We start from the raw sequence: 27678 nt of genomic DNA, 5'->3' as shown, positions 1-27678 counted from the left end.
GGAGTGAATTAAAATAAGTCTTTTCAAAACTTTTAATTTCCTTAGCCCTCAACAAGGAGAATGTTCTGGGGAGGTGACCAGAGGGCCAAAAGCCATGGCGTAAAATTTGTTGAATTTAGCCCCCTGGTTCTTACCAGGGTTTAAAATGGACGATGCTCACCACCAAGGGTTTGGACCATCTTCTACGTCACCACTCACGTGCCCAACATTACTCCCGGAGATTCGAACTCGGGACTCCTGAAAACCTAGAAATAATAACCGAGGGCTCGAGGTTTTAAGCCCCCACCCGCGGCCCCAATGTGACCCTGGTCTTTTTAAAAACATTTATTCCCACCCTACTATTTTTGCCTTTGAATTTCTTCGCCTGAAATTTTACAGGCGCGCCTTCGAGACTGTAAAATCTCCCGCCTCCGCTTGCGCAGCGTCTCAAAGTTCTTCATTTCTTTAGTCGCAGGGATTTCCAGGCCTAAGAGTCTTGTAGAAAGTGTCAAAATCACTTCGCAATAATTTAAGGGGTCTTTGTATTTTTGCTCTAGGTTTTAGTTCGGTTTAAGTTGGGGTTTAATTTAATAAGGTGAGTTTAATATAAGAGATGGAAGGTGGTTCGGGGCAATACAATCCGCGCACAGTGGAAGAAGTATTTAAAGATTTTAAGAGCCGCAGAGCTGGAATAATAAAAGCCCTTACAACAGGTAATATATTTTGTACAGAAATATATATATCTGTGTCTGTGTGTATATACGTATATGTTTTTACCTCCTCTGTATTTAAAGTTTTGTTCTTTTCTTTTCTTTTGTGTTATGTCAAATCTTTAATTTGTTGTTTCTGTTGTTATCACTAGTGCTTTTTGCGCTCTGTTATGTTGTTTGCTGTTGCTGTTTATGTGTCTTGTGTGGAATTATTTTCCGGCCAGACTTGGATTGTTTTTTCTGTTAGTGGAATTTGTTAGTAAGTGAACTGTAAGATTTCGTGGAATCCGTGCTTTTGTATCTGATAAGAGTTGAGCGAAGGTCTTTGATTGTTTTCTGGCGTTGTTGTTTTGACGCAGATGTGGACGACTTTTATCAGCAATGCGACCCGGGTAAGTTTTTTATGCTGTTATTTGTTTTGAACATGTCATCAAAAAGATTTCTTTTTAATAAGTTTTATTTTTTTTAAAATTCATTTTTTTATTTTAATGTTTTAATGTTTGGATTTTTTTTTTAAATTTAAATTTTCCGAGGGAGAGTTATGAGACTCTGGTTTCCTGTTTTCACCTTTTGGCTCAAATTTCAGTATTCAATGCACTCACAAACAATAGTTCTCATCCGACAGGAGATGAACCTGCGTTCTACTCATGGCAACACCTTCTCTCAACCTCTAGAGCTCAGCCCCACCGACTAAGAAAGAAAAATGAATCGAAGTTCCAATTAACTTACAAATATAATAGTTTTTTCTTCTGTGTTATTGTTCAGGGCGGGCTACATGTTTTTCATTGATAAACAGGTCTCAAAAGTTTAAGCAGCGTTTTATTTTATTGAATACAGCCATCTGTTTTAATTTATAGCAACAGCCTGTTTTAAGCCCGGATTAAAATGGTAGAGAATGAAATTATCGCTGTCGTTGCTTATGATTGGATACCTATTTTTCATTGATAAGCAGGTCGCAAGCATTTAAGCAGTAGTTTTATTTGATTGAATGTGTACTGTTTTAAATCCTAGCGATGACATCTTTTAAGCCCAGAAGTAAAATACTGGTGAATTTAATACAGGTTAAATGAACTTTACCTAGTTAAGGGTGGTTTTGTTCTGCGAATATAAAAAAAACTTTTTTAAAGGAAAAAAGTGATAACGTAGCATAAGACATATCCTTCGACAGTTTTTAGTGCATGAATAGTTACTGTATTTTTGTTTGTTACCATTTTGCTATATGGAATATTTTCATTGAAATAATAAAATTCATTTATATGTCCTCAAAATGCAGCTTTATTGTTTATTGTTTCAATAAAGTAATTTTTTTTTACAATTTTATTGGCTGACCTTTCTTTTTTTGCTTAAGATATACGGAGATTAGAGCATCAGTTCCTTTCTTATGGCATGTCCCATTGTACTGGGAAAACCTTTTTCGACAGGGATGAGTAATATTTTTATTTTTAAAATGATTTTGAGCTTGTGAGACTCGGGGCACAAATTTTAAGAACATGGCTTATTAGCCGACCAAGTTTGAACTTGGCTGTTGAAGACATTGTTCAACAGAGGGTACACACTTTTCTTGTTTGGCAGCCAAGCTCAGTGACCTAGGGATTACATATGTTGTCGGTATTATACAGAGAGTTGCAATACTATTAATCCTAACAAATAATAATTTAGGTGATATCCATGATGCTACTTTTTTCATATATTTCAATTTTAATATATTTTCTGTATTATTTTTTGATTGAAATATTTTTGGAAAGATGGGAGCAGGTCATGAGCTCGAGTCCTGTTTCACCATAAAAGGACTAGAGGCTTGTGATGATTGATGAAGTTAAGTTTGTGTATATTATTCAATGTGGCCGATTATTAGGCATGGTTCTTATGTAGTCTTAGTGTTGTAAGTAGGTCTACATAGGCTATAAGTGTAAGTCACTTCAAGTGTACTCTAATCATGATTTGAGATGCATACTTTAATTGTGATTTGAGAGCATAGCTAACATGAGAGATTGATATCTTACAGTTTTTCCCTGTTCCTTTTGAAGGGTAGTCCAAAATTTCTCCCAGAATAATAAAATATTTCTGGGCTGTGTCTTAGACTCAAGATTCTACTACATTTTAATTATGATCGACTTCTAATGCTTGTTGTGTAAGATGGGATGCCTAAAGCTGTTTTTGGCAAGTGTAATTTATCACTGAAGTTGATACAGGAGCATCCTGCCAGCCCATGCCAAAATGGGAGCATCAAAACAGGGTATGGACATGGACATCCATCGAATGGTAGTGTGAGGAGTAACCAATGACCTGCCCTCTGGCAGGTTGAAAACAAAGGGTTAGTAACCGATGCAAAATAAGTAAAAAGACTGCAGATTTATTTAATAAGAAAGAAAGTGGAGGAAGGCGTGAAAGAAGTGGTTGCTACCACTTTTGGTGCTGTTAATGCAGCATTAAAATAAATAATTTTGAAGACATCCATTGGCAATTGGAAAAGCCTCGACCAAAACAGATTGCAATACATGAAGTGCCATATAATTTAGAAAAGAGAGGAGGTGGCCAAGATAAGAGGAAGGCTGCGCAGTGATTGGAAAACAGAAGAGTGGAAAATTAGGAGACAATATTAGGAAAGAAAATTTGTTGTGCGTAGAAGAAAAGGTAGAGCACCTAAAGAAAGTGTGGGGAATAATATTACCAAAGTATGTTGAAAAGTTAAGAGTGCAAAATTGATAGAGGGTAGTGCACAAAGGTGATATAGTAGAATGTGATGAAAAGTTAGAGAGGAGAAGGGCTACGCAAGGAGTTAGAGCAGGTGGGGTAGTAAATGGAAAAGAACGGAGCATGGTTTGCGAAGTTAAAGGAGGCCATGCATTGTAATTTGTTCGGTAGATATATTAGTTTTGAGAAATTAATAAAATCTTTTCTGTGCAATCTTCATCTTGATTTTGTAAAATTGAATTTGGCAGTAGAGAATCTTTGCATATTTTATGTTGTTTTTGTCTTTGAGTTTGTGTTTGTAGGTGGGAGTGTTTTTTTATTGCATCAGTGGTATCGAAGCTAGAAGATTATGAGTGTGCAGGTAGATTCGTCGGAAGGAGGTAGTTTGCACCAAGAATGAGCTATGCAATAGGACCCCCACGTGCTTGGGGTAGAAGAAGAGTTAGAAGTGGAGGTAGAAATCTTTTTGATGCTATCTGTGGTGAAGATTTCAAAGCTCTCAGAAGGCAAGTTGAAGCATTATAAGAAGAAATTAGAAGAGGTTTTGCTCGAAGGAGAGAACTTGAGAGTGAAGAGGATGAAGCAATAGAAAATGCTGATGATACAAGTGGTGAAGAAGATGAAGCACCAACTATTGTCAGGTGTGTGCCCTTGGTCTCCTTGTGTTGTGCAGCGCAATGCTCAGGTTTGTGACATGGCTTAACCGCTTTCTGTGGATTCTATAAGTCTAGTGGTTGTATCAGACATTAACAGGTTGATCTTTTGGTGCAACAACCGTCGTGCTTGTAACAAGTTGTATTAGAGCTTGGTCACATGTTCAAATCACTTGCTTGCGCTAGGGGGGATTGTTGCAAGGTGTGCGCCCTTGGTCTCCTTGTGCTGTGCAAAGCAACGCTCGGGTTTGTGACATGGCTCAACCGCCTCCTGTGGATTCTATAAGTCTAGTGGTTGTATCGGGCATTAACAGGTCGATCTTTTGGTGCAACGACAAACACACTTGTAACAACAACAACAACAATTGTGAATGATCCTTTGGTGAGGATATTGTCAAGAATGGGAAAGAGACCTAAAGTTGATGTTCTTACATTCAATGGGAATTTGAATCCTGAAGAGCTAGTGGATTGGATCAATGACATGGAAGAGTACTTTGAATTTGAAGAGTTTAAAGACCTTGACAGAGTGAGATTTGCAAAGACTAGATTGAAGGGACATGCATCTATTTGGTGGAAAGAGGTGCAACTTGAAAGTGGAAGAATAGGTAAAGACAAGATATTAAATGGGATAGGATGGTGGAGAAAATGAAAAGACAATTTATTCTAGTTGATTATGAGTTAGACTTGTTAAAGAAGATGCAAAGTCTTAGACAAGGAGGAAGAATGGTGAAAGAATATACAAAAGAGTTCCATAGGATTTTGATTCGAACTGGTCATTCAGAGGCCAACGAAGAGAAGATAGCTTGTTATATTAATGGGTTGAAGCCAAGTATATAAGAAGAGATGGCTTTGGTGAGAGTTTACACAATAGAAGACGCATTCTAGTTTGCCTTGAAGATTGAAGAAAGATTGAACAAGAGGTTTGAGAATAAGCAAATAGGAAGAGATTGAGGTGAAAAGAAAGAGGGAAGAACATATGGAGATTGGGATGAGGATTCAAATCTGATAAATCAGTAAAATGAAGACCATGGCAGCAATAAAAATCGAAGGAAAGATGACTCGTACCCACATGATCAAGATTCCAGAGGAAGAAAAAGACTGGGTAAGGAAAGATGATTCATACCATTGTGAACAAGATTCTAGAGGAAGAGGAAGATTTGGTAGAGGGTTTGGAAGAGAAAATTACAAAATAACTTGTTTTGAATTTGGAGAGGAAGGGCATAGAGCTTATGAATGTCCAGAACATGGAAACATAAGGAGAAGAAATGAAGGCAAAGCAAGAGTTGCAAATGTTAATGAGGAAGTTGAACCTTCACAATTAGGGGATGTTGAAAACGGAGAAGTGCTAGTCACTAAGGGAAATTTGTTGAAAGAACTAGTTCAAAGAAAGAACTTGTTTATAACAAGATGCAAGTGTTAAGAAAAGGTATGAAATGTTATCATAGATGGTGGAAGCATAGACAATCTTGTTTCCAAAGAGATGGTGAGTATATTATAGTTAGAGAGAAGGAAGCACCCCCATTTGTATAGGATAGCTTGGCTACAAGATGACAAGAAGGTTGTGGTCAATGAACAAAGCTTGGTAAAATTTAATATAGGAAAGTATTATGATGAGATAATGTGTGATATTATGCCTATGAATGTTTGCCATGTTTTATTAGGAAGGCCTTGGCAATTTGATTGGAGATCAATGCACGATGGGTATGCTATACGTACTCGTTGATGAAGGATGGGTGAAAACATAAATTGAAGCCATTGCCCAGTAATGGGAAAGGTATGCAACTATGCAAGGGTTTGTTTAGTAGATAACATAAATGGTATGAAGAAAGAACTTGTTTGTTTTGCTAAAACTAACCAAGAAGAATTTGAGAAGGGTGATTTGTTGATACGTATTGAAGTAGTTGACAAAGAACGGGGAGAGTTAATTTTGTAATGTCCCCTTTTGGGATTGCCCTAAATCTTGCCCTTACTATTATCAATTCTGTTGGCTTCCTCGCTTAATTATTCTAAAATCAATTATGAAGTTTGATGCTCCCTTGAATAGATCGATTGATCTTCTTCTTGGTTCCATCCTTCTTCAAACGATGTCTCCTTCACATTATACCCTTCACGGAGAAAAAGGTTCACATCCTTTGGTTATGAAAAAATACATCTATTTGGCACCAACTGTTGCCCTTTCACTTCTTACTTAATCTTCACCTATCTCTCACTTTTTAAACATGTCTTTACTACTTTTCAAATCTGCATATCTTCTTCTAGATCTGCATATCCTATTTTCTTCTATTCTTCTTAGATCTTATTTCATATCCCTCTATATACTTTTGCTCTAGATCTCCTCTAATTTCACTTTATTTCTCTATATCCCTCTATACCTCTCTATATACTTTTGCTCTAGATCTCCTCTAATTCCACTTTATTCCTCTTGGTTCCATTTGATCCTTCTTCCCCTTTATATCTTCCAATATGAGGGAGGTCACACCTTTTCATCATGTCTGCCTTTTGAAAGAGTACAATTAGCACCCTTTGGAAGAGTATAACCCTTCATAATTTCTACACTTTTGAAGGTGTCACTTCCCTATTTACTTCCCACTCTTTTCTTTCTCCCTTAATCCTTCCTTTATTCACATGCTCTTTTTTTTCTTCCTTTCTCCATATCTCTACCTTCAAATGATGTTCTCTTCTCCCTTTTATATCTCATGTTTGAGGGAGTCACAACTTTTCATTTCATGTCTTTTGACCATTCTTTAAAGTTAGCTAAATTTTAATTATTTTAATTTTATTCTTTGGTATTTTAATTTTAATTTTTTTTTATTCTGTTATATTTTAATTTTATTATTAGCATTTATTATTAAATCCTATTTAAAAATGGGGACATTATAGTCCGCCCCACTCAAGATTGCTTGTCCTCGAGCAATGATCAAGGAATATTTAAAATGATTCCCAATTTGAAATGGCTTTGGAAACACACATGGAATAAACTTGCTGAAAACACATCATGTATGAACCAAACATAGAGCATACACATAAAAACAAGTGTTGTTAGATCCCTTCTCTTTGACTAGAATGCATCCATAGATTTACCCTAGTATTCAAACATATTAGGGTTTGGAGGAGGAAGCATGATAGGTCCAACTGAAGCCATCCTTGCACTAAGCCCAAGAGCGAACATTCACCCTCTTGGCCCCAGTGGCAAGCACATTGGACATCCACTCGGGGTGGTCTACCTAGTGGGTTGTTTATATCTGCTTTCCCTATTCATGCACCATCCCTTAAAGTCAATAGTCAATCATCATAGAGTTGGGAGAGGGGATCATAATAGGGTGCCTAACCCCACCTTACTACTCCCATGAGCCGGGAAGGGGGCCTAACACTACCTTGCTCATAAGCTATTTTGAGCCAGAAAGAGGGCCTAACCCCATCTTGTTGCTCATAAGCCATTTGGAGCCAAAAAGTGGGCTTAATCCAGAAAGTGGGCGTAATTGCATCTTGCTGATCATAAGCCATTTGGAGCCAGAAAGTGGGCCTGTCCCTATCTTGCTGCTCATATGCTATTGTTAGCTAGAAAGTGGGACTAACCCCATCTTGCTGCTCCCATCTTGCTGCTCATGAGCCATTTGGAGCCAGAAAGTGGGCCCAACCCCATCTTTTTGCTCTCATATGCTTCAAACATTTTCTTATGATGTCCCTTTGAAACATTGTGACTGTCATATGCTTGTTCTTATTATGGCAGTATGTTTTGCTTTTGCATGATTCAGTTTCCTCCCAATAGGCTGATCATGCATACATTCAAACCCTCTACACTTTGTCACTACAACTCTATCTTCCACAAAATGCCCATGTGCAAGCCTCTTTGTTTGAGACTCTTACATGATGTCAAATGACTTAGTGCCAACTATGATCTTTGAGTAATGATTTGCACTATGACTTTTGTCATTCGTTTTTGATCACTACCTTTAGGCACATTGCGTAGTGTTCTCACAGGTTGGTAGAAACACTGCTCTGATACCAATTGCAATGTCCCTTTTTGGGATTGCCCTAAATCTTGCCCTTACTATCATCAAGTCTGCTGGCTTCCTCTCTTTATTATTCTGAAATCAGTTATGAAGTTTGATTTTCCCTTGAATGGATTGATTGATCTTCTTCTTAGTTCAATCCTTCTTCAAATGATGTCTCCTTCACATTATACCCTTCATGGAGAAAAAGGGTGACATCCTTTGGTTATGAAAAGATACGTCTGTTTGGCAACAATTGCTGCCCTTTCACTTCTTATTTAATCTTCACCTATCTCTCACTTCTCAAATTTGTCTTTACTGCTCTTCAAATCTGCATATATCCCATTTAAGATCTGCATATCCTATTTTCTTCTTCCCTTCTCAATCTTATTTCAGATTCCTCTATATACTTCTGCTCTAAATCTGCTCAATCTCCTCTAATTCCACTTTATTCCCCTCCATTCCATTTGATACTTAATCCTTTTTATATCTTCCAATGTGAGGGAGAGGTCACATTTCTTTATGATGTCTGCCTTTTGGCAAGAGTCACAACCTTTCACAATTAGCACCCTTTGAAAGAGTACAGCCCTTCATAATTTCTACCCTTTTGAAAGAAATCACTTTCCTATCTACTTCCCATCCTTTTCTTCTTCCTTTAATCCTTCCTTGATTCACATGCTCCATTCTTTTTTCCTTTCTCCATATCTGCCCCTTCAAATGAAGTTCTCTTCTCCCGTTTATATCTCATGTTTGAAGGAGTCACAACTTTTCATTTCATGCCTTTTGACCATTCATTAAACTTAACTAAATTTTGATTATTTTAATTTTATTCTTTTGTATTTTAACATGCTCCATCCTTTTTTCCTTTCTTCATATCTGCCCCTTCAAATGAAGTTCTCTTCTCCCGTTTATATCTCATGTTTGAAGGAGTCACAACTTTTCATTTCATGCCTTTTGACCATTCATTAAACTTAACTAAATTTTGATTATTTTAATTTTATTCTTTTGTATTTTAACATGCTCCATTCTTTTTTCCTTTCTCCATATCTGCCCCTTCAAATGAAGTTCTCCTCTCATTTATATCTCATGTTTGAAGGAGTCACAACTTTTCATTTCATGCCTTCTGACCATTCATTAAACTTAACTAAATTTTGATTATTTTAATTTTATTCTTTTGTATTTTAATTTTAATTTTATTATTAACATTTATTATTAAATCCTATTTCAAAATGGGGACATTACAGATTTCAGGTTGCAGCAGATGGTGAGGTAAAATCAGGTTTCACTAATTTCTTTGATGTGAATTAGAGTGAAGAGATAGAGGAAATTATTGCGGCAGTAGGTAACTTTGATAAAAGTGAATTTGAGGAATATGATGTGGAGGTAAGTGAAGGGTTTTCTAATGAATCTTTGTTTGAGAATAGTACAAATGAAAGCTCCTTGATTAGTGAGTGATCTTGATTAATTGTTAGAGAATGTGCAAATTGAGCCTCATAATTATTGTACCATTGCTGCCTCAAGTGAAGAAAATAAGATTGCGGCAATGATATGTCATTCAGAAGGCATTTAAATAGTGAATTTTCATGAAGGAGACAAGGTGCAAGTAGAGGGTAAAGGTAAAACAACAAAAGAGGTAAGGGAAGACATTTATTTTGATGAAGGAAAAGGTATGAATTCAGTTGTTTATTCTGATTTTGATAGATTATGTTGGTGGAAAATCTGATTTGGTACTTTGGATCTTATGAAGGGTAGAAGTAGAGTAAGAATGAAAGGGAATGATATCGTGAGGCTGCAGGAAGTGAAGAATATGAAAATGCTAGTAGACAAAGCAGAAAAGTGGATCCAAGACGAACACAGGGTCTACAAATGTTTCTAAGTTCAACTTAGGAAACATTTTCTTCTACCATGAGTGTCTGATGCAGGAGCATCCTGCCAGCCAGTGCCAAAATGGGAGCATCAAAACTGGGTATGGACTTCCATCGAATAGTAGTTTGAGGAGTCGATCAGTAATCGATGACCTGTCCTCTGGCAGGTGGAAAACAAAGAGTTAGTAACTGATGCAAAATAAGTAAAAAGACTGCAGATTTATTTAATGACAAAGAAACTGGAGGAAGGTGTGGAAGAAGTGGTTGCTACCACTCTTGGTGCTGTTAATGCAGCATTAATTTTTTTTTTGAAGACATCCAATGGAAATTGGAAAAGCCTCGACCAAAACAGATTGCAATATATAAAGTGTCATATAATGTAGAAAAGAGAGGAGGTGGCCAAGATAAGAGGAAGGCTATGTAGTGATTGGAAAAGAGAAGACAAAGGTGGGAAACCATGAGACAATATTAGTAAAGAAAACTTTTTGCGCAGAGGAAAAAAGGGAGAGCACCAAAATAAAGTGTGGGGAATGATATTACTAAAGTATGTTGAAAATTTAGAGTGCAGAAATGATAGAGGGTAGTGCGCATAGATGATATTAGCAGAGTGTGATGAAAAGTTAGAGAGGAGATGGGCTGCACAAGGAGTTAGAGCAGGTTGCATGGCAAATGGAAAAGAATAGAGCAGTCTGTGAAGCTAAAAGGAGGCCATTGGAAGGCCATGCATTGTAATTTGTTCTGCAGATATATTTGTTTTGAGAATTTAATAAAATCTTATGTGTGCAATCTTCATCTTGATCGTGAAAAATTGAATTTGGCAGCAGAGAGTCTCTGCACATTTCATGTTGTTTTTGTCTTTGAGTTTGTGTTTGTAGGTGGGATTGTTTTTTTATTGCATCAGAAGTAATCTGTCATTGAGAGTTATATTTGCCGTTCACTTGATTGGCAGACCTATTGTTAGACTTATGCTTACTTTGATTTGCATATACTGTTTCAACAATTGATGCTGTTAACATGACTAGAATTGATTGGGACCTATGGCACAGGATGTAGTAAATTTTTCCTATAATCTATTGCTTTTGACAATTATACGAAAATAATTTAGTTTCAACTTTTTATCAAGATTCACAGTTGTTATAGGTAGAATGCCAGCCAGGTTTGAAGCTGGGTTACTGTGGTGTTAAGTAGCCCAATGTATCATCATAGCAGAGTCTGTGGATGTCTATCATCTGTTTATTTTGTTCCACTATAATATCTATCTTCTTAGTAGAAACATGCGTAAACTGTAAAAACTGAAAGAAAAGTGTTGGGTGTGTGTGTTCCCCCATCGATAATAATCTGGATTTGCCAACCTGGAAGCATGACTTTGGGGTACAAGACTCCAGATCATTGTTTCAGCATTCTCATTCTCTCCTGTTATAACATTTGCTTAGAAGTCCGTGGTAGGTCTCCTGCCCCGTGATTATTGCCAACATAAGTGCTCTTAAAAATTACAAGTCTTTTCCAAACAAAGTGGCTTGACACATCAGTTACGATTTGGTCTAACTCGTAACAAATTTCTGTTGTTACTTGCTTTGATTTTATGTTGTGAATTCTAAACGAGTGCCAGCACTTGAAAAGCAATAGAGAACTAATGCTTGTTTCTTCATCAAGTTATAACCGGTGTTCCAAGGGGACGCGTCCCCCCGTCAGAAACGTCTCGGGGACGGGGATGCGACGTCCCCCGCCGTCCCGCCATGGCCACCCAAGCGCCGCCGGGACGCGGAGACGTTTGGGTGTCTCCCAGAGAGACATGGAGACGCCTCCACGTCTCCTTGGGAGACGTTTGGGCGTCTCCCCGTCCTTTGAGAGACGTGTAGACGTCTCCCCAGGGATGGGGAGACGCCCAAACGTCTCCTTTCGCCCCCACGTATATGCAATGTTTAAAATTAAATTTTTTTAAAAAAGTGACTTTTTAAAGTTTTTTGAGGGTTAAGGGGTAACTCTAATTGGACGTTGGCCAATAGAAAAATAGCACCCAACGTCTTTAGAAAATAATAAAAGTATTTTTGGCTTCCCGGGGCACTACCCCTCGACCCCGCCCTGTATCGCGACTGGGAACGCGCAAGGGGCGTTGCCCCTTGACCCCAACTTGGGGGCGCTGCCCCTAAACCCCCGTTGAAAAATATAGGGGGAAACCGCGCCGATAGAAGTAGGGAAAATCTAACCTCCGAGTCTGATTAGGCTCCATATAACAACACAACTTAGAAATCTTGGTATTTAGATTTAGTATTTCAAATTTCTTAGTCTCATTTGAAATGTAATTCTTATACTGTAATACTGTCATACATCTTTTCAAAACTAGTTTTTCAAGTACTATATGTATATGTATAACTATATCAGCACCACCACCCCGCCACCCCCCCGCTGTCCCCAAACTTAGGCCCTTGGTCCCCTCGTCCCCAACGCCCGTGGAACACTGGTTATAACATTGTCTTAAGTTACATTTGCTAGAAAGATGGTCAATTTTATAGAGTTACAGGTTATTTTATGATATACACTATAATTCTGAAAATAATTTCCTGAAACCTGCCCTAATTCTCTGCATTTTAGTTTTCTGCTCCAAACCATAGAATTCTGATTTATATTTCTGGTTACAACAAATGTGGTCAGCAAACACATATGCCAATAATGATCTCTTATGATAATATCTTCAATCAAGAACTCATCCAACCATACATGACATAAAAAATGCAAACATATATATTGAACAAATCTGATTTCAGGATTATTTAGTCTGCTGCTACAAATCAGAAATTCTCCATGCAATTACATCCAAATACATAGGCCAAACTGTTAATGTTGTAGCTAGGTCGGATCCCTTCTAGGGCCACCCTAGCATGTTTGAATGACTAATTGGCCCTTGGCCTTAGTCATGCCCTATTTTGCTATAATCACAATAAATCATATGGAGGCTGTAACGTGATGGAGCTGATCCATATTGGGGTCATTTGTAACGTGTGGAACTAATTCAGTTTTGGTGCCAACTTTAAAGGATTAAATTGAAATTAATTATGTCCTCCTTGCTAGACGACTTAGGTGAATTAGGAGGCTAGAGTCTCATATATATGCAAAGTCAATCTCATTGTAATGACATATAATTCAGCGAACAATATAGACACAGCGAATATATTCTATAATCAGCAGCAGTGATCAGCGAACTATCTTTTGGAAGACAGCGAACCATCCTAATTCCGCAAACTGACCTTGAAGGCAGCGAACATCATCCTAAGGCAAGTGATCTATCATTGAAGGCAGAGCGAACTTCATCCCAGAGTTTGTAACCCTTCTTGTGACAGCGAATATCATATGTATTGCAGATAAGTTCATCTTTTTATATTTGCCCTAGGTTGAAGACAATATACTACTGTGTATAGCTTGCTGATTGCTTCAAGTGTGAAGCTCATTGTAAAGATACTTCTGATTATTGCATAATAAGATCTGAGATCTATAGTTGGGTTTTTCACCTCCAAGAGGGAGGTTTTCCTAGGGTATTCTTGGTGTTCCTTGTGCACATTGATTTGCTTTCTGTTATTGCTATCTAATTTGCTACAGTCTGATCCTAAAATTAACACAAACATGCCCAAATACAACTCAGAAATCTGCCATTACACATCAGACCTATCAATAGGTTTGTACATACCAGAATGACATAGAATGATGCTCAAAACCCTTGTGGTAATATGTCAACCTGCAAAGATATAACTTTGAAACTCCACAAATCTCTCCAAGTTGAATAATGAAGCACAACTGTATCAACTGTATGAATTCACCAAGTGGGCTGATTTGGGTTTCTGTCCTGTTGGTGTACGTTTTGTCATTCACCGAACATTAGAATAAAATATTCAAGGATACTCTATCCTCTCTTGAACAAAATCACTACTTCTGCCAAGATTGCGAGAAAGAGCACAAGGTGACTCCAAGGTATATATGTGCAAACGGGCAACTTTATGTTGGATAGATTCTTTGGTTATGTATGCTGAAATACAAGGGGGACTTACACGTGACTAATATCATTCACAAACTAGGACTTAGACGAATATTGCAATGAGTGCATTCTTTTTTTTTGTTTTGGATTTTCAAATTTTGGACTTCCTAAAAAAAAGGGATAAAAATATAAGGGTTCAGAAGTTCTATGCTACTTCTAAGCTATTCCTATGAACTCAAGAGACGGTAAAGACTGGGTGAAACCGATAACAACACTTTGTTTTGCCACACTAGGACAACTACGCAAAGCAGGTGCAATCTTCTAAGGTTGTGCTCAAGATTTTTATACTTGTGAATAATACAATTAATCGAACAATATTTACTCCCAAGTAAAACTTAAAACATCCACATCATAAGCTCAGGCTAACTTTACACATTGAACGAAATTCATCCATCCAAAGAAAGTATGAGCAAGAGTTTAACCAATCTAAACTTTCAAATCCTTCATTCATCTAACAACTTTGAAAGCAAATCTATTCTATTGTTGAAGAAAGATACACAACCATGCAACCACTTAATAACAATAAGATTTCAAGGCAAACACTTGCAAATAACTTTTATTATTCAAGTAGCTCTAAGCAACAATTTCATAAATCTCTTATGAAATGGCTGCGTTGGTTAAAGCATTGAGTTCTCAATGTGGAGACCCAAGTTCAACTCCCATGAGGGACACCTTTGTGTAGAATTCTAAGTTGTGACTCTCGGTCTTCCATTGTTGTTTAAAGTGGATTTCTAAGTTGTGACCCTTGGTCTTCCAATTGTTGTTTCTAATTTGGTGCTCAAAAGGAGCTAGTATTTGTAATAAGTTTGCTCGAAAGGGCTTGAATGAGCAAAAAATGAACTTTGTGATTATATGATACTTAATACAAAAACAATTTCATAAATGTCTCCACAATGATGAAAATGAGAGAATGAGAGTTTATATAGAGTTCTGAAAAATGAATGAAAGGCTGAGATCAATCTGAGATCAACGGTTGAGACTAAGACACCACAACCCTAATTAGGGTTTCCCAAAATAAAATTAGTAGACAAATGCAAGCTAGACAAGTGGTGTGAATAGCCATTTCCTATGAAGGCACATCCTTATCCTTTTGAGCAGCAGAATGTTCAATGAACATGGACACAATCAGGTCGACCTCTTCCATGTTAACATGTGGCAACACATTGATCTTGAATTCCAATCCATCCAAATCATCTGCACGTACAACTAAAGCAATTTCCCACTCCAATTCTTGTCTTTGGAAGGCATCCCGGATGGGCAAAAGGTTCAATGCCTTAGTCAAATTCTGCTTTAGGACTACGTCAGTGATGGTGAAGAAAATTTCTTGAGCTCTAAGCTTTAAACTTTCTAGCTGCATATCCATTTCTTGAATTGTTTCTTTTTCAAGCACTTCCGCGGCTACAAGGAGGATGTTTTTCTGAATTTTTTTTTTTTCTGCTCCTCAACTTTGACACTATCAGCTTTGCCATCTTTCCACGTGCTTGCTTGGCTTGGGCGGACTTGGAGTATGTATTGCCATTCTATCTCTTGGCTAGGCGTACTTCATCATGCTTTGGACGTCCAAACCTTATGCCATGTCTTGGGCGGAGTTCATAGGTTTTAAGCCAAGCTCTCCATAGGGCGGAGTTCATGAATCCTTTGCCATTCTTCTTCACCATGGGCGGACTTTGGCTTCCTTAAGCCATGCCTTCCTTGGCCGAATTTGACCTTCATGACACTTTTCTTCCGAACATCCTCATTCAAACTGCCATGTTCATATCTGATCTGCCATGTTTATACCTGGATCATCTGGAACAAAAGCCTAGATTAGGGTTTATACCCTACTTTTTACACTTGGAGACATAATTTTTTGATTCTGAAGACATGGGCATTGTCACGACCTAAGGGACCAAACCCTAAACCTACTTTCAGAAAAGCAGAATTTCTAAAAATAGAAGGTTGTCAAAAATGATGCAAAGCAATTTCGATCTTCATCCTTTGAACCTTCTAAGCACTTTGACTTATCAAAAAAATGTAATCTTAAACTCTCAATGAAAAGACTTATGAAATTGCAAAGCTAAGACGAAAAACCCTAAAAAGCAAACTAGGGGTCCGCATTTGCAATGGGGCGATGTGTGAAATAGGTCACAACACGTCCAAATAGCCAAATCCTCTAGGGTTTCCATCCTAGGGTTTCTTGAACTTGCAAGCTAAAGCTCTCAAGTTCTCAAGGAAAAGTTTCTTTGAAAATAAGAAGTCAAGAATAATCAAAATGACTTGCCTTCTCATCCTTATATATCCATGAATGAACATTCTAGAAGTGTTTTCTAGAAAATTCACTTTATTATTTTATTTTATTTATTATTTTCCCTTTTCATAAAGTGACTTATTTTATTAATTCTCCACTCATATTAAAATGTCACTTTATAATTAAAATAGGTGCAGCCTAATTAATTAAATATTATAACCCAAGATAACTTAGGATTAATAATATCTAATTAAGTATTATTCCCTTATTACTCCAATTTAGTCTAAAATAGACTAAATGTCTCAATGGGTGATTATGAGAAAAATGGGATATTACATGTATGAAGACGGGTAAATAAAACAGATTACAGAGTCAGAAGCTGCCACAGAGAAATCCTGTGTAAATTAATCTACACATGTCAAACAACTACATTTTAGTTTTCAACAGGATAATGATACCGTGGAGATTGGATTACAAGATACCTACCATTTCCAGCATATGCTAAAAACTGGGCCTGTGAAAGTGCCCCTCAAAACACCTTGCCAGGCACAACAAAAGGCCTGTGCAAGTGCCCTTTTAACAATTAAAACTGAGAAGAGATGAAATCAGGTTTGTCACTCAGAAGTTCCTGCCTTAGTTGTATTATTGTCTGGCTTGCTGGCATTTAAAAAGATTGAGATAATACCTGATCATTGTAAATCTTCAATGTTTCAAGTGATAACCTAATTTCTTTTTAATCCTTAAATTTTTCATTCAAAGCTCTTCTATGTGATTTACTCTTTCAGAGTTTCAACAGTTCATGACAAAAATGATGGAATGGCTTTTGTGTTATAGAGAAAGAGAACTTATGCCTTTATGGATTTCCAAATGAGTCATGGGAAGTCAATCTTCCTGCTGAAGAGGTACCTCCAGAGCTTCCTGAACCTGCCTTGGGAATCAACTTTGCAAGGGATGGAATGCAAGAAAAGGACTGGATATGTTTGGTTGCTGTTCACAGTGATGCATGGCTTCTTGCTGTTGCGTTTTATTTTGGTGCAAGATTTGGATTTGATAAAAATGACAGGTAAACTTTTCTTTTTACTTTTGATTAATTGTGTCATTTCTTGATACCTTTTTCTTATTTCAAAACATAAGGTATAATGAATTGAGCTTTAGACGGCCTTTTTGTTAGATAAATTTTTATGGTTGGTGTATATTATAGAGAAGCAAGTCTTATTACAAGCTTTTAACTTGTACTACTGATTTTATTCTTATATGTAAAAAATCCATTCCTTTTTGAAATTGTATTAGATCTAATTGAGCATTAATTGTTATTTTAAAAAAAATCTATATCCTAGTGATTAGTTTTAAAATTTAAATGTTCTTAATTATTTTGGTTTCGAAATAGAACGTAGTTCAAACCAAGCAACTAGTAGCATTAGATTCTAAATTATATGCTAGTAAATTCATATGACAGACAATTTTGAAATGAAAAACTAGCTTCTGAATTGGTGTTTACTATTTTCCTATACAATGGGAATTGGCTGTAGAAAGTAAGGTATTGAACTCTAAATGCAGCTTGAAAACTGTTTATTTCTTACAATTCCTGATCAGCTAAATTGGAGTCAAATTTAGAAAATGACATAATTTTAAGAAAAAATTTAATAGTTAGACAAGATTGAAACCTGACTGTCGCCTGAAATCCTAGAGCTTTCAAGATGGGGACCAGAAAAGAATAGTCTTTAGCTTGGACAATTTCATAATATCACCTCAAAAATTATTTGAATTATTAAAGTATGTTTAACTCTCATCTTCTTAAGGGAAGGGCAAGTTAGTAGAAAATAGTATTCATCTTCCACTTTGTTCATGTTGCGAATTTTTCAAATTGTCTGATCCAAGGTGTTTTTGAGTTAGTCCAATGAGCAGTTTCCCTATGGCGGTTGTAAGCATTATTCCTTATCTTAGTTTATGATTTTGTTTTTGTGTTTCAAGCTCACAATGTTGAAAAGTGGTTTTGATATCATACTAGGATGCATAAAGTCTTTGGATTATTTAAGTTTCTTCTAATTAATAATTTTGTTTTTTAATTTTGTTCCATGCATTCTTTGATAAGTCAAACTAGGATTGACAAAGTCTTTGGATTATTTTAGTTTCCTCTTATTAATAATTTTTTTTTTTTTTTTTCCATATATTCGTTGAACTTCATAGGCACCTAACATTTAATCTTATCAAAGTTGTAATAAGATTGCCATCTTCAATATTCCAGTATCTAAGCTTAGCTAAAGGTGTCTCAAGTACACTCGTTATTGTTTTTGATTAGATAAGCAGGGATTTTGAAAGGGCCCTGATCCCTTTTAGAAAGAAAATGATGAAGCATTAAGCCCAACAAAACATCAAGCAACTACACAGAAAAGCAACCAGCAACATGAAACAGGCAAAACAAAACCAAACAAAAACCCTGCCTAAGGACAGGGTAGACCCACCCAAATCAAGGTGGTTTAAAAAAATGTTCCGGAGAGCTTTGCTTTAACTCAAAATAGGGTCCATCAACCCCTAATCTGAATTTCTTGAGTCAAAGAAAAGACATGACATCATTGGCATTACCTTTCCCCAACTCCTTCGTAGACCAGTCCATAATGGGATCCCCTTTAATATCAACATTCTGCACCTCCTGAACAGAAGGAACAGCAGACTCCATGGGAACAGCGATTTGATCCTTCATTTTCATGACATCATTGGCATTACCTTCCTCCAAACCCTTCATGGAAGAGTCCATTGCGAGATTCCTTTTAATATCGACTTTCTGCATCACCTGAACAGAAGGAACAGCAGACTCCATGGAAACAGGGATTTGATCCTTCATTTTCCAAACAAATTGTTATTTCTTATTATTTAAGCAAGTTACTGAGGTGTGACCCACTTTGCCACAACAATGGCTAATAATCAGAGAGTCTTTAAACTCAATCTGCTGCACCCACTCTCTTTATTGTTATCATCTTTTATTTATAATAATAATTTAAGTGATAGGAGTTTATTTGTACATAAATTGAGTAGCTTGTATTTATATTCTAGGTATCTAATCATGGCTTTAGTTTCCACAGGAATACACTTTCATTCAATCAAAACAATATGGTATTTGTTGTTGTAAGTTACAAAAGACTTTTGAATTTGCTTAAATCTTCCTAAGACATACAAGAGATGATGCAAGCCCAAACACGTTTTGGTTTCAATTATCATTACCTTGGGCTCATCAACCTAAATGGTAAGTTCATAGTTCTTACAAATTATTGGAGAACATTGAGCTACTTGTGGGGATTTTGAAAGTTTTAAGCAACTTCGTGTCAGAATATTGTAGAAAGACGACAATGAGCTCAACCTAATTAATATTTAATACTATTGCATCCTGCCTTTAATTCTTTGATTTTGTCTGTATAGATGCTAAAAAGGGTGGAAGAGAGAGCACATCTTTGCTTGAGTCTTATTGTTAGAATTTTTATTCCTTGACAATTCATTTTCATATTTCATTTTGTTAAAACCGTTTCATAAGCCTAATCACAACCCTAAGAGCTCGAGAGGGATTCCAAACTCTTCTAATGTTTTTGAAAGTTTTGCCCTAGGAACGATATCAAATAGTCTTTTGAGGTCTAAAACAACATGAGGTCCTGTTTTTTGTTTCTACAATACTAGCAATAATTCTAGGAGAGTTGTGGTAAATTGAATTTTTAAAGTTAGCTTGCTTGTCAGCCCTTTCCTTGTCCTTAATTCGATGGTTAATTTTATGTCAAAGTATCAAACCCTAAATTTCTCCAAAAGAGGGCTAGTCATGATGCTTCCATAACTGGTTTCACATTTTGGTTTCTGGATTTGAAAATGAGAACAATAAATGCATGATTTGTTGTATTTGGAAGCCTTTCTTGAAAATTTGGTTGAAAAGAGGACTGTTATGAGGCATAAGGATCAGTCTCCCTTGCCTTATCTTCAATGTCTCTAGGCATACTTTTTGCATGGCACTTCATCCCAACCGTTACATGCTGCTCTGATTTGTTTTTGTGTAGGATCATGCTTATACAAGAAGCTTCTTCTGGGTTTTACTTACTCAGATATTTAGGTCCACATTAAATTCATCAATGACAATTCTTATTACTTCCCTTGCAGTTTTACATTCTAAATTGTACTGAAGGTACGATAGACTATGTATTCCTCTGGTTTGAGGTTTTCTAGAATACACGTGGTTGAAAATCTTTGAGAAATTGGAGGATTTTAATATTTATATCAAAGACAATAATGTCATTTATGTTACTTTCATTTTGAGCTGTATCTATGTTTTAAGGTTACCATTCTAGGGAAGTGGTTGAAGTCTGCTATGTCATCCTCTGTTATTGCCATGTTATCAATTTTGTTTAACACAAGGATAGAGGATATGACATACGTATCCATGTAATAACTAGATCATGGCAGGATTTCAACTTATGACATAATCGGTTACAAATATTCAGATAAAGTCAGGATTTTAATTTACAAAGCTCATTACCACATGAGCTCTTCTCATTGTCTTCAAGTTTCTCTTATATTAAAGAGTCAGACCAAAATCTTCTTCTACTTACGGAAGATTGAGATTAAACTTTTGAATCAGAATATTGAACTGAGCATTCCTAGTTCTTGCATAAAAGTCTGTTGGAGGAGAATGCTGATATTTTCTCTGAAGGTAGCAATGCCATTCTCTAATCAAGGAAAGGGTGTTTACATAGAAGATTTGAATCTTTGTAGAAGCTAGAGTCGAATAGTACAAAGTAGCAAGTACATTAATTTTTGAGTCTTTGAGTCACTCTTTTTTTTATGTATATCAACAAATATCAACTATTCTTCCGTACTTCCATTTTTTTATTCCATATTGAAAAAATAATATCCATCTAAGTTCATGATTCAAGATCTGTATGCTCTCATGTTTCTATTTGTTATATGAGATCAATTGCAGTTGGTGTCCAACTTAGCTTAGGATCATTTCTCTAGGGGAGCCTTAAATAGTCCTATTGTGCATTTCCAGTGCACCGCCCTTGAAATAGATCCACTCCTTTTAGAATTCTTCTTTCTGCAAGAACCTAGTGAATTTTGAATAAAGTGGGTCCAGTCATGAAGGTTTACCTCCATTTAATGAGTTCTTATTGGCAAAATGGATAATTTGCAGAGTTGTTTGAGCTTGTGTCAAAATAAAAACTTTTGGTTGTTGATCTTTCAATCAAATGGTGTCTGTTGACTTTTTTGTGTGGATTCAACATAAAGGCAAGTCCCACCACCTGCTTACCTTGAAAAGTAAGGATCACTCTGAGCAGACACCTTGTAACAATTTTCTAACTTGTTCAACTCTATTTCTTGTACACATGCGTTAAAGTTTCTCTTATGCTTCTTCAAGTATAGATTTTCAACGATCATTCTTTGCACATAATCCTCTTTGATCAATCATGGAATCTTCAACCACAATGGTTGCCAATCATTCATGCCTTCTATAGATTCCACAGGCTTCTTCTAGTGGATTCCAATTGTCTTATTCAAGCAGTGGCGAAATTTCACAAGCATTTTATAGTTTGATAGTAAGATTCTCATTGAGCAAATAATGATCATCATGATTGTTCTAGTTGTGCTTTTCCTTGTTGGTCTTATGCATACTTTATCATAGTTGTTCAATTAAGATTTGTAATTGTTCACCTTCATATGAATGTGTTTGTTTTACCATAAAGTTTGGTTGTACAAGCCTCAACTGTACTAAATATTGAGACATGGAGGGCTGTTTATTGAAAGGAAATCCAATTGATTCATTACTTTGGTGCATTTTCAAGGATGCCTCTACTTGCCCATTAGAAAAATCATGAAAACCTGTTCTATAGTTTATAATTAGCAATGTAGTTTTTAATGTCCTCTCAATAATAGTTGTACTTCTAATTTGCGTTTCTGAGGCCATGGATATTATAATCCATGAGTTTTGTACACAAAAAAATTTAAAATACTAAAAAATATTTTTATATTTAAAAACATTGTGTTCTTAAGATTAAATTTGCTTTTGTACTCGTATGCTCCATGTATACTTGTGTATGTGATCAATATAGCTTCTAATCGATTAGTTTGGTATGTTTTTAAAGTTAAAGTCTCTATATTTCATAATTTTTTCAATTTGCCAAGTCTGAATCCATGCCAAAAGTAACCCTGTCGAATCTGTGATTAGGCTGAGCCTTTTTAAATTATGCTACAGTTATTGCACCCAAAAGATGGCAGCTCTTGTGGTCTATGGTAATGGGACCACTTCATTTTAACTGGATTGTTTAGTAGTTACCTTCAAAGGTTATATTGAAGTATTTGTCATCAACTATTGAGTCTTAAGAGCTATATCAATTTTATGAGTATTTATTATGTACATCTTTTCTGTACAAGCATTGAGCTGTAACATCAGTGGTCAGTCGTGTGAGTCTCCTATTCATTATAGAGTGAGCTATTGAACATACAAGAAGCAACACTTCGTAATTTATTTGCCATTGCAGAGGTCTTCATTGATTTTGTGAGGGAGCTCAAACTTCTTTGATGATGAATGCAATTTTTATGTGTCATTGGAAAGTTGGTTGTATTTTAGCCGCATTAACTTGTCATTGTTGTAGTTATATAGATTTCCTTTACCTTCAATTGTTTGATCTCTCCAACCAAATTCAATTCTTATTTGCTATTACAGACGTCTTCATTTATTTTGTGAGGCAGTTCAAACTTCTTTGTTGATGAATGCGAGTTTTTATGTGTCAGTCATTGGAAAGTTAGTTGTATTGTAGCCATATTAACTTTCATTGTTGGAATTATATAGTTTTTGTCTACCTTCAATTGTTCGATCTTTCTCCAACCAAATTTAATTCTAACCATGATTAGCAGGTTCAAATAATTTGATTTGTTTGAGAGGTCCAACAATCCAGAGTTTGCAGAAATGATTCAGAGAAATATCTACAGAAATAAAAAATTCCAGACCAAATGAGACATATACATCCAGCCCAAGAAATGGATCTAATTAGAGTTGTACCAAATCTGGCTGGATTCCGTAACTAGATTTTAACTGCTCTTTCAGAGTTGAACTTGCGTGCTCATTCCAATTTTCAAGCTTTGATTTGCATTCTCTGATTAATGTTGAGAGGAATTTTACAATGGCAGCAAGGGATGGAGTGTAATGGCGTGAGCATGTTAACCTTAAATTTGACATGTCAAAATATTAAATTTAATAATAAACATAATATTTCCAAATTAAGCTGCACATAATCTTTATGTCTCTATATATATACTAAATGAAATAGTTTTGAAGTAATATAAAAGCAAATAAAACAACTCTGTGAGATTAAATTTGAAGCAACCAAGATCAAAGAGACCAAAAGGTAGCACAATGACGAGAGATAAAATATGACAAGAATAAACTGTATTCCTATCAAGATGCAAAAGAGATCAATTGGATCATCAATAATCCTTACATACAATGTAGATGAGCCTGCTTATAAAGGCAAGGCTAAGAGACAAGAGAGCACACAATGATGACATGTGGCTCAATGAGATGCAAGGGTAGGTAGGGGTAGGTAGGAGAAATAGTAAAATAGTCCACATGAGCTGGATCACCCACCGAAGGTGGAATTATCACTCCACAATAAGTGGATATGATAAAGTAACAACAATATCATGCCATAAATGGTGGAAATTCTCCTACATACACACTCCCAATGTATGCACATCTCCCTAAGTGTCTCATATGCAAACTACAATGCTATGCATGTACCTAAGTAAACTTAAGTAAAGTGTAATTATATCCAAGATGAATAAATAATTATACCAACAAACTCTAAATTGATATAATGCCGATTATTTAAGATACCTATACTAGTAATTAATAGGAAATGGAAATCTCCTATTTAAAGTTGGTTGTTGCTTATAAGAATCGAAGGCAATTTATTGAGCCTTGATTTAAAGTTGCATTGCCTCCAGTATCTAGTTTGAAAGCTTAACTCTATGAAAACGTGTATAAGAATATTTTGGTCTGCATGTTTTCTTCTGTACTGGGACAAAGTTCATTAAATGAGACATTGTCAAAATGCAGCAAAGGCAAGTGTTATGTTATTGTTGCTGTTCAAGAGTAAGGGCCAGTGAAGGGTCACTTAAAGTTCAAGGAGCACAAGCTTGGAATGTTTTTGGTGTTTGAGAGAAAACTCCACATGAGAGAACTGGTACGGCTACATGAGCAGGAGCACTCAATCTCCCAAGCGTACATGGTACTAGCCAGTATTTAGTGGCTTGGAGCTAATTGCACAAGCATGTCAAAGAAATGGAAGCTTGATTGGATAATGGCTATGTTACCGGTTCGGTACTCTTGAACCTTTAGGTTCTGGTATGATCTGGCCTGGATACAGATCCAGGTTTTGTTTGTAGGTGAGTCTGTCCGGGGTTCTGAAAAATTACCGTGGGATTGTCCAGGATGAACCCAATCAAACCTGTCACATATTTTGTGACATTTTCCGCTGCTGCCGCAATGATTCTGCCAGTTTTCCTTTGTGAATTGCGTTTAATATATTTGAAAATCACTTTGTTGTTTGCATTTTACATCAAAAATTAAAGAATAGGCATTTTAATTTTTAAGTAGCTAAAGAATATATATAGTTTAAGTGCTGTAAGTGGGTAAAAACTATTCTACATTATAGCATCTTTCTATTAATATTAGTATTGTTAACTGCCGTATTTCTTATAATTGATGAGACGTAAATTATTCTATTTATTTGTCCTAATTATTAATTTTTTTATCAATAACAATAATGGACTTAATCATATATAGTTAAAGAATAGGTATTTTAAATAAATAAGTTATTAATAATAGTAGTAATTATTATCAATAATAAAATATTAATAATGTATTCTAATTAATTTTTAAATTTAATAATATATATTAATATTAACTTTCATTATATTTTTATTATTATATTATAATATTTTATATGAACACTGTTAATATTGTATAAGGTTTATAAATATTATTATATATTAAAATATGTATGTTTGTCTAATATTCTTGGTTTTAAGCTATAAATATGAATGTATTAATGATTTTTTTATGTGTATATACCGACTAACCCAAATCGAACCCAAGGTCCAATTGTTTTTTAGTTGAATCTGCAAACCAAACCAGTGAACCTAAACCCATACCATTACCATTACATAGGATAATGGTAGTGGTTGCAGACTTTTGATCCCAATAAATTGTCTTCTTAATTACTAATAAGCGGAAGAGCACTATTCTATTTTGCTATCCAGGAATTTCATCTGGAATCTATTTGGTGCCTTAAATTCTTTTCAATCATGCCCGAGAACAGAAATTCTGGGAGGAGAACAGCTATTCCCTGGTAACACATGCATTGTCAAATTCAAAACATGTGAAGATTGCGAGTAGATGCTGTTGATGGAGCCAGAATTAAATTGCATATCAGCTTGTTGATTGTCTGTGATAAAGTGTGTACCTCAGGACTTGTAGAGCTGATGTCATTGTGGTTTTTTGCTTCTTATCTTGTAAAATGTGGAGGCAACGAATTAACTTTAGATTGCAAAAGAAGCAAAAAAGATATCGTTATAGTTTCAATGTTTTAGTTCATGTTTTGCTAGGAAAGAACAATTCCTGCCTGAACAATGGTTCTATTGTAGAGCAAGATGAAATTTGGTACCATGTAAGGATATGCAATTCATCCTTAACATGCTTTACGATCGGATGACATGCATTGGTTGTATTTTGTAATGATTGACGTTAGTGGGTTTGCAAGATTAATCTGATTGTATTTTGCGAGTTGTATGATTGTGAAAAATACTTGTTTTCAACAGGAGGCGACTTTTCAGCATGATTAATGAACTTCCAACAATATTTGAGGTTGTAACTGGGATGGCAAAACGTCCAGTGAAAGAAAAATCTACTGGTACAAACAGTAGTAGTAAAAGCAAGGCAGGGGGAAAGATGGTGAGTGTTTCAAAACTGCCATCACGAGAAAAGTCTATCAACCTCATTAAGTGTGATTTGTATTTTAGGCATACATTTTTTGATACCCTGCAATTTTATTTATTTTGAGAATTTCTAAAATATCTCAAGATTTTTATTCTAGCCGGTTGTTTTTTCTTTCAACAGAGATCATCTGAAGTTCAGATGAAAATGTTGAAGACGCCACCACCTAAGGATGAGGATGATGAAGATGATGAAGAGGATGAAGATGAGCATGGAGATACCCTGTGTGGTGCTTGTGGAGAAAATTATGCATCTGACGAATTTTGGATCTGTTGTGATATTTGTGAGAAATGGTTTCATGGTAAATGTGTGAAGATTACTCCAGCCAGGGCTGAACATATCAAACAGTATAAATGCCCATCCTGCACCAGCAATAAAAGGGCTCGAAGTTGAAGATAAAAAAGTGTTTTCTTTTTAGTGTCTTAGTCAACAGTTGTAAACCCCTTGATGGTTTCAGAAGAATGGTGATTGCAAGCCCAAAGTGTTTGTGTGCATTGTAGCAGTTTGAAGGAAATTTCCTCAGGTGGCTGCAAATGAAACCATTCGAGGAAAAAAGTGTTATATATAGCCTCTGTATGAATAGTGGTTAGTTCTTTGTGTGATGTTTCATTCTTAGTTTTTTCTTCCTTTGTTTTAAGGTTAATTACATGCAAATGCTGTAATATTTTTTCAGTCTGGTACTGTATAATAGCTATTTTGCTGAATGCTCAAACAGGGTTCATGGTGCATGTGTTAGTCTATATAATTTTGTCCACACCCACACTTGACACATGTAGCAGGTTGATTTCTTGCATGTTAAATATATTAGGGAATACCAAGTTATGTTGTATAAAAGGTGCATTTAAGATTGTAAGTGCTTTGTGGATTAAGCTTTGTTTTATTAAACTTGATAAGAAATAATTGTTATCTGTTCAGAGTAAATTGTCCCAAATGCCTTTGTGTAGATTTTGGGATTTTTATTTCATGTTCGGCAGTGCAGGTTTCAGATTCAATCTTCTGTCTAATGATTTACATTCATATTATATAACGTTCTTTGGGCTTTTTTTGGGCATGACATGAAATACACTGAATTGTGAGTTCTTTTTTAAATGAATGTTAAATTGAGGTTTCTTGGGCATGGCATGGCAATATACCTTTCCATTTGTTATCTTATTGGTTTTGGTTCATCTTAGTTTGATGAGTTCATTGCTTTGGTTTTGGAAAATGCTTATTTTCACTTATCACGTATCTTTTATTATGGGAATTTTCATTTTGAATTAACTAGTGACATCTCTTTCTGATCCCAATGACCTCTTCAACCTGTTTACTGTGTTGAAGCAGTCTGGCTAACAAAATCTCAGGGAGCCTTACGTATGATAATATAAACATTTAAAAATAATTATCTTTATGAGAACACCTAGAATGTACAAAATCAAATATATTTTCTTCAGTCAATCTACTGATATGCTCAACCAGATGTCTTTGCCAGAATGACTGATGACTGTAAATCGGCTAAATCTATCTAAAT

General features: G+C 35.7%; 1 protein-coding gene across 1 annotated transcript; it reads left to right on the top strand.

Moving 5' to 3' along the window:
- LOC131061291 (PHD finger protein ALFIN-LIKE 3) lies at window positions 1-27040 on the top strand. The gene is made up of 5 exons (XM_057994895.2): window positions 1-692; window positions 1049-1081; window positions 16982-17210; window positions 25997-26129; window positions 26295-27040. Exons 1-5 carry the CDS (start codon window positions 593-595, stop codon window positions 26562-26564), a joined length of 765 nt encoding a protein of 254 aa, XP_057850878.1. The 5' UTR covers window positions 1-592; the 3' UTR covers window positions 26565-27040.
- The last annotated feature ends 638 nt before the right edge of the window (window positions 27041-27678 follow it).

Source organism: Cryptomeria japonica, chromosome 11, assembly GCF_030272615.1.
Source record: "Cryptomeria japonica chromosome 11, Sugi_1.0, whole genome shotgun sequence".
NCBI classification, from domain to species: Eukaryota; Viridiplantae; Streptophyta; class Pinopsida; order Cupressales; family Cupressaceae; genus Cryptomeria; species Cryptomeria japonica.
The sequence above is the reverse complement of the archived record's forward strand: the minus strand, read 5'-3'. Positions and strand labels throughout refer to the sequence as shown.

Coding starts and splice junctions, on each gene's coding strand:
- LOC131061291 (XM_057994895.2), top strand. CDS start 593: ATGGAAGGTGGTTCGGGGCAATACAATCCGCGCACAGTGGAAGAAGTA. Junction 693..1,048: donor AATAAAAGCCCTTACAACAG/GTAATATATTTT, acceptor GTTTTGACGCAG/ATGTGGACGACTTTTATCAG. Junction 26,130..26,294: donor GCAAGGCAGGGGGAAAGATG/GTGAGTGTTTCA, acceptor TTCTTTCAACAG/AGATCATCTGAAGTTCAGAT.